This window comes from Corvus cornix, chromosome 1 (genome assembly GCF_000738735.6).
Source record: "Corvus cornix cornix isolate S_Up_H32 chromosome 1, ASM73873v5, whole genome shotgun sequence".
Taxonomy (NCBI): Eukaryota; Metazoa; Chordata; class Aves; order Passeriformes; family Corvidae; genus Corvus; species Corvus cornix.
The window spans coordinates 27,272,526-27,280,182 of NC_046332.1; the positions used below are offsets into that span (position 1 = coordinate 27,272,526).

General features: G+C 53.6%; 1 protein-coding gene across 2 annotated transcripts in view; it reads right to left on the minus strand.

The window, feature by feature from the left end:
* Nucleotides 1-7,381, minus strand: part of TBX15 (T-box transcription factor 15) — a 92,747-nt gene extending 85,366 nt beyond the window's left edge. Inside the window, exon 1 of one of the 2 annotated variants that reach the window (XM_039559838.1) lies at nt 7,260-7,381. Coding sequence is in view for 1 of the 2 variants with exons in the window: in XM_039559836.1 (XP_039415770.1) it covers nt 4,543-4,744 (202 nt within the window). In the remaining variant the exon portion in view is untranslated. Of the gene's footprint in view, nt 1-4,542; nt 5,068-7,259 lie in introns of those variants that run through there. The other variant, XM_039559836.1, reaches the window with a different exon arrangement.
* Between the last annotated feature and the right edge of the window lie 276 nt (nt 7,382-7,657).

Here is a 7,657-nt window from a genome sequence, read left to right on the forward strand (position 1 = left end):
TCTCTGTACCTCTCCGGAGGGTGGGCGGGCTGCATGGCTCCCGCACCCCCGCCGGCGGAGGGGGTTTGCCCGTGGGCAAGGAGGAGCAGGAACCCCGTGGCGGAGCGGGGTTGGGATGGACATCGATGCAACCTCCCGGGAGACACAGGAGAACAACAAGCCGCCCTAAAAGAGCTGAAGGTTTTACTCTCGTCAGCCACCGAAGGCTTTGTCAAACTCCCGGATCTTAATCTTACGGATAAGCATATATAATAAACACATTGTGGATCTTAAAATGTGTGCCGTGTTTCTTCTCTCTTTGCAGAGGCTCGCAGTAGCTCGCCAGTGTAGATTCAGATAAACATAGGGAGCGAATAATTAAACTCGCAACAATGCCTTGTTTTCTTTTGTTTAATTTGTTGTTTGGGGGTTATTTGTTTGTTTCCAGGTGGTTTGGGGGGCTTTTTAACTGATAGGTGCACTTCTAATATATGCAACCAAGAATACCGATGGGATGGGCGTGTGGAACAAGGACTGCACTGGCAGTAAAATTCGTTTACGAAATCGCTTGTGTGCTTCTTTGTAAGGAAAAGGACGGCCCCAAAGCCGAAAAAGTCTATATATTTAGCCGTCGGACCGTTTTGTTCTGACTCTGAAGCGCCTGTGCCCGTCTCGCCGTGAAGAGACCCTGACCGCCTGAAGGAGCAGCCGTGTTTCTGTGAAGGAAAACGCGTCCACGGAGACACGTTCCACCCACCCACTCCAAAAAAATAAAGAAGTCTTGCGCGCTCTGCTCTGCCTCGGTCTGTCCCTGCGCCCTTGGGGTGGCAAAGGGACGGGCCGACGAATGCCACCGCCGTAAACGACGGTAAACAATATATACATCAAGGGAGGCAACGCCTGGGGCCCCCGTGACCTTTCCGCTGTTCAGGTTAAATCTATAAATACCCAGAAGATATCCGAGCCCATTGTTTTGCTGCCCTCTGAAACCGAACCTGCCAAGGGGACGGAGGGGCGTCCCGCCACCCTCCTCCTCCTCCTCCTCCTCCTTTGGCCTCTCGGTGGCGAGAACTGAGTGCCGGGGGAGGATGCGGGAGCGCGGCCGTGGGCGGCGGAGCAGCGGGGGAGGCTTCCCGGAGCCCCCGGGCGAGCTCTGCCTCCCCGGCCCGGCCGCGGCCCCACGCGCGGCGCGCCCCCAATGCACGGGGTGGGGGAGAGAAGGCGAGAGCCTCTGTAATCCCGAATTCCTTTTCACAACTTCGTGATTGAACCCGCACGTGATTAAAATCCAGATTTATCCCCCTTTTAAATGAGTCTCGTAAAAAAAGCACATTAACTCTGGTGGCGAGATTCATGGCTGAGACATAAATAACTCGGATGCTCGGGAGATATTTTTTTACAAACCTGGGGGATTTATCTGCTTGCTTTTCTCACTTTTGCCCACGCCACACCCCGACCCGCCACCTCCCAGCCTGCCACCTCGCTTCTCCCAGGAAGATGGGGCACCGGAGGGTGGGAAAGTCTCTCGGGGAGACACAGTCTCGCCAATATCATCACGGAAGAGTTTGGCCAAGGCTGTAAGATGGCACGTAAGGGGTCAGGGTTTCCCCCGAAACGGGGAAACAAGAAACGCTGTCTCCCAGGCACTCCCGAGGGCTGAGTTTGTGCACGACCAGCACAGATTCGCACCGAAGCCGGCAGTGAAGCGGGGCAGCCCCTCCGCCTCCCCCCCCACCCCGTGTCCCGCGAGTGGGAGAGAAATCTTCATACCCGCCTGCACGGAAAAGATCTGGGAAAAGGAGAGCGAAGCCTTACTCTACTGGCGGCCGCGTTTAGTTCCCCGCGGTGAATGGTTTTCAGACCCTCCCGCGCTGAAATGGAGGCAATTTAAGCAAAAAGATCGATAAATGGGGCTAGACCGATTTATGTTATCCCACGATAATCCAGGCATAATTTCCCAGCGCGTGCTGCACTACTTGCGGCCTCTCCGCAAGCACCCCCGTACCAGCAACACCGCCAGCAGAAGGAACAGCCCGTCGCTACTCGGGGGCAGCGGCTTTGAGTGTTGAACCTTTGGGACGCCATAAAAATTCCCTTTTCTATTTTTTTTTTTTCTATATCGCTGGAGATTTGGCAAGTTTAAAATACGTTAGGTGTAAAGTTTGTTCTTAATTAGGTCTTGTAAAGATGGAATTTGGTGGTCATTATGGAGCCGCTAATCAATTTTCACCCAGCAGCAAAAGTACGCCGCGGAGGAATTAGGTTTAATGAAGTGACTGTGCAAATTACAGTCGCGGACTTTATTTAAAGTCTATCAACCTCCTAAAAATGATTTCTCAAACTGTTCTTGATTTCCTTTGCTTTATGAAAAACATCACGTTTACTTTCTGAGGTTTCAGGCATTAGCAGCCATTCTCTCCCGCTCTCCAATCTGGCGCAGGAAAAGTTTTTCCATTTTCCAATTCGAATTCACGGAGAAATGGGCAAATTAAACATTTAGACCGCACAAAAATATATCCCATTGTGGCTAAAAATTTATGAAAAACGGTTCTAAAAAAAAAGAAAAATCATTCTGAAATAAAAAAGAAGACTGATGCACTGATACTCTCTGTTATCAGAAAGCAGATTTTTGTCTTTGGTCGCGTATTTATTCTTTTGAACCGGGAAGCCTCTGAAACCGTAAACTATTTTTTGACTGGTTGATCTCTGCTGTCCCCTCTACTTTATGCCCATCCCTCCGCTGAGAGAGACGACCCTGGCAGCAGATTTTACCTACTTCTCCTTAGGATCCGCACCGGGGAAGGCGGCTGCTGTTAAAAGCAAATTGAAATGCGGCTCCTTGAGAGCATAGAGGGACGAGGTCTTCACAGTCTTTAGCTCCCTTCAAAAACACTTCAAATATTTTCAGCAAATATTTTTAATACCTCGATCAATAATTACTTCTCTCTGTCTCTCTTTCCCCCTCCTTTTGTTTTTGTTTTGTTTTGTTGGTTTGGTTGGGGGTTTTTTGTTTGGTTTTTTTTTTTTTTTTAACTCTGAGTTTTGGGCAACTTATGCTTATTGATAGCTCAGGGATAGCAAAAGAAATAAAAACAAATTTTAAAAGGTGTTTGCTGTTCCAAGTGCAGCGGGAAGGACTTGGCAAGTGTGAAGGATATTTCTGTCCTTTTTCTTAGGGGTTGTGCAAAGAAATCGTTTGACCTTTTTGCCCCATCCGAACATTAAAAGCAAACAGAAAATCACCTAAAATTCGCTTTCTCCCCACACTATACTTGTGAGAGCGGGGCAGCTCGATCCGTCCCTTGTTAAGGCCCTGGGGAGCAGGGCGTGGGGACGGCGAGAAGGGCGCGGGGACAGCTCGGGGAGCGGGGCCCAGCGCGTTTCCACCCTCGGGATCGTCGCGGGTCCGCGGCTGCGTTTCCGGGACCGTCGTTTTAGGCCGGAGAGAAACGGCCGGGGGGACAAGAGGAGACCCAGGGCTTGGCTTGTGCCAAATGATAGCTGCGAGCTACTGGATTCCTTTTAAATAAAAATAAATAAACAAGAGTTTAAAATTAAAAATACAGACACCAGGAGGGAAGCGTTGTGCTCCCTCTCCCCTAACCCCGTCCCGCCGGCCTTGGGGCCGCGGGCCCGGCGCTGCTCCATACGCCGCGGCTCCCGGGAGGTGCCAGGCTCGGGAGCGGGGCTGGACTCCTCGGAGTGCCCCTTGCCCGCTGAGGTCCTTTTCCCTGCCGGGAGCGTTTTCCCTCTGGAGACGGTAGGTTCCTCTCCGCGACCCCCCGCGCCTCCGCTGCGGCTTGTGAGCTCCGTCCCAGGAGCGGGGCGAGGCCGCGCCGCCGGGACCCAGCGGGTCCGACCCCGGGAGAAGGATCCCGAGCTGCAGGCGTATTTAGAGGGTCCCCATCGCTCCGAGGAGTCGGCGACCGTCGCCTCGGAGCAGCTTTGATCCTGGAGCCCACAAAATTCTCCTACACCGAAACCTCCGCTTAGGGCGGCACTGCCTCCATGGAGAAAACACGGGGGTTGGCCCGTGACTCGGAAAAGAGGAGAGGGGTGCATCTTGCACCCCACTCCCTTGCCCCCGACCCACCCGGCAACTCCACGATCGAGGCTCGGGGAACTCTGGGGCAAAACGAAACGCGTGTCCCGAGACACCCGGGAAGGACTATCGCGATCGACAGCCACGGAGAGGAAGGAGAGAGGGAGAAAAATGAAGCAGAGGGGACACGCCGTCCCTCACGGGAGATCATGGAGCTAGGGGAGGGGGGAAGAGACACAGTGAGTAAGAGAAAGTCCCCATAAACTGAAAGCAAGAAAACAAGAAAACCCAAACAAACAGAAAAAACCCAAAAAACAAAAAACAAAAAAACAACAAAACCAAACACAAAAAACCCCCAAGAAATCTCCGCACAATTCCCGCTTCTTTTTTTCTGTACTCCCAGTCTCGGATGTTTTCCGGGACGCGCTGCCGGGCGGGCAGCTCCCGGCAGGACCCAGGGAGAGCGGCTGGGAGGGAGCGGGGCAGGAGGGGAGTCCCGAAGAGAAAGGAGTCGCACTAACCGGGGTTGAGGTCCAGGCACTGAGTCGGGTCTTCATTGTCCCCCAGCTGGCCATTGGGGCTGAGGCTTTCCATGGACAAATCCAGCCCCTTGTCCTCCCAGTCTCGCAGTTTCCTCTTTTTATTTGTCCCGATCAAGGCTTCTACCGAGAAAGCGTGCGCTCGGGAGCTGAGGGCCACCGCCGATCTTCGCCTCTCACTCATCTTATCCCCCAGCCCAGACCCTTGGGCAGAGGAGCGACCAGTGGCTGGGAGCGCACAGCTCGGGGACCAGAGGCAGAGCCTCTTGCCTCTTTCCCCCCCCCACCCCTCCCCAGCTGCACCCCCAGAAGAACCAGCCCTCAGTCTCCTGAAGGCACTACATGAGGCTGCAGATACTCCGCAGGCAGAGCCAGGAGGGTGTGCTCAGCCCAGGTCCCAGCACTTGCTCAGAGGGGCTGCAGGCTGGATTTCTTTTTTTTTTTTTTCTTCTCCCCTTTCCTTCTGTCTCTCTCTGATTGATCCAAACTTCTGGGATTTTTTTTTTCTCCAAGAGTTAGGCAGGCTGCGTGCGCCTGTCAAGGAAAAAAAAAAAAAAAAAGGAAAAAAAAATGTCCCCGGCCAATAGGAGGGAGAGCTCGGGAGAGACCCAAAAGCTGCGACCCAATAGGGAAGGGAGGGAGACTCGGGCTTGAGGGAGAGGAATTTTGGCCATCTGAGTCCTGGAACACCGGCCGGGAGAATTAACTGTTTGAAGAACGGGGAGCCAGTAGGAAACCCATAACTCTAAACACAGAGAGGTAACAACTCCCGCACTTCTCTCCGCCGCACCCGGGTTTCCCAAACGCTGCTGCTGCCTAATCCCCACGCAAAGTACCCGAGAGGTGCTTTACCACCCAGCGGTGCCGGATGAGGGGGTGTTTTTAAAACTTCATTTATGCTATGTATTACTTGCCCTTGCCGGCGGAATCGGTGTTTGGCAGAAGCAGAAGCAACGTCTCGAGGGGGTTGAACTTTCGCTTCAAAACGATGCGTGTCCGTGGAGCGGCGGGGCTGAGCGGGCGGCGTGGGCTGGCAGGGAGACCCAGACACCCCCGGGCATGGGGAGCGCCTTCTCTTTGGGAAGGGTTTTATATATATATCTATATAATTTTTCCCCCTTTCCTGCTTCTTTTTGTCACTCTAGCTATAGCGAAAACAAAGCCGCTAGGTACAGATCCCGGCTGGTTGCCTGCATAATATTCAGCATTTTATTTCTGCTCTCTGGCTCACTCTGCCCTGACATCCTCCCGGCTGAGGCGGGTCCGCAGCTGCTCCCACGCCCCTCAGTCACGCGTGGCTCGGGGGGGCTCGCAGTGAAAAGCAACAAGGGCTACTTTTGAGAAGGTGACAGAAGCGTCTGTTTTCATTAGCTGGTGGGACCCCGGAAAATAAATGAAGTCAAGCGAAACACTGTATAGGGAAAATACAGCGGGGAAAGCCACGGGGGGTTAATTCGATACAAGTTCAAAATTAAATATAAATAATTATAAAGTATGAGAGGGGATTAGCATGGACCGAGCCGCGGTGGAAAAGCGGGCAAAGAGACACACCAATTTTCAGGAAGGGATTATTTTTTGTCCATTGTTTCTCCGCTGCTCCCCGAAGGTGCAGAGCTGCTTAGGGCAGTGCTGGGGGGGAATGAGGTTTTTCGTAGACGATTTTTTTCTGTGGGGCTGGAAACAAGTGAAAGAGGCTCATGTGGGAGTGTAGGGGGGAAAAACACTTCCTTTTGCTCCCAGAGTGAATCCACGGTGCCCACGTCAGCGTGGTACGGCGGAGCCCTTCAGCGCTCTCTCCCCGGCCTAAGGCGCCCGCCGAGGTTCACACGCACGGAAACGGATTTCAGATGAAAAGCGGGAAAGAAGCCATTTCTTCGGCAAATCCCGGAAAAGCTAAGCCTTGTTATCTAGGCCGAGGAGCAGGTTTTGTACGTCTCCATCACCCGCCCTACACCCCTCATCCCCTCCCCGCCGCTCCTTTCCCCTCCCCTCTAGTACACCTCCTTGACAGGTCACTCTCCGCGGGCTCAGCGACGGGCGCAGCGGCGCTGCCACACGGGATATCGTGTATTCCCCACCCCGGCACTGCCCGCTCCCCGGCTCCGCGGGGAGCCGTGCCGGGACAGGAGTAGCAACAAGAAGGGAGCGACCGAGGCGAGGAGGAAGCCGACAGCGGCAGCGGGGACTTGGAGGAGGGCACATGTGTTTCCAGAGGGTCCCCCGGCTGTGTGTCCTTCCCCAGGCGAAGGAATGTCTCAAAAAGAAAACAAAAACAAAAACAAACAAACAAACAAACAAACAAAACCCCAAAAACAAAAACCCAAAACAACAAAAAAAAAACCCCAAAACAAACAAAAAATCAAACAAACAAAAAACCACACCAAAAAAATCCCCCCAATAAAACCCCACCAAACCAAATATTTTCCCTCTTTCCGTAAGCCTCGGAAACACTTGCCTGGGAGGCAGACACGGAGGAAGCCTTTTAAAGAAGCTGGAGGGAGATTTTAGCAAAAGAGCCCAAGAAAATAGTGGATTATTTATAGCGTTTTAGTGAAAAGAAATGGTGCTGGAAAGGCAGGGCGATTAAAACGAATTTTGGGAACTGATGTGAGAACTCAGAAATACGTTTTCCATAGCAATAAGTGTGGTTTTACTGGCGGACAGTTTAAAGCAGCCCCGACCCCTTTTGGGTCTCTTACCTTGGGGCGCTCTCCTGTGCCCCCCGAGGTCTGCGAGCTGTGTCCGAGCACTCCGCGCCCGGCTCTGGCAGCCGAACACAGCCTCTGCAGGAACGACAAGAAACACAGCGCAGTTTCCAAGCCAATACGGCCCCTAATTGCCAAACCCCAGGGAGCAGACCCTTTAGCCAGGGGCGGGAGAGCAGCTCCCCGCGGTCCCGGACACCGCTCCCGGGACCGCCGGGATTCACGGCCCAGGCGACGGCCCTTCTCCCTGGCCCTATCCTGGTGCCCGGGAGGTTTAGGACAGCTCGCCCTCCCTCTGCCCGTCCGCGCCGGGCGGTGCAAAAGCGGTAAACACAAAGGCATTGCTGCTCCGCCGTGCGAGCGAGGAGAGAGGGCAGACCCTGCAGCGACCT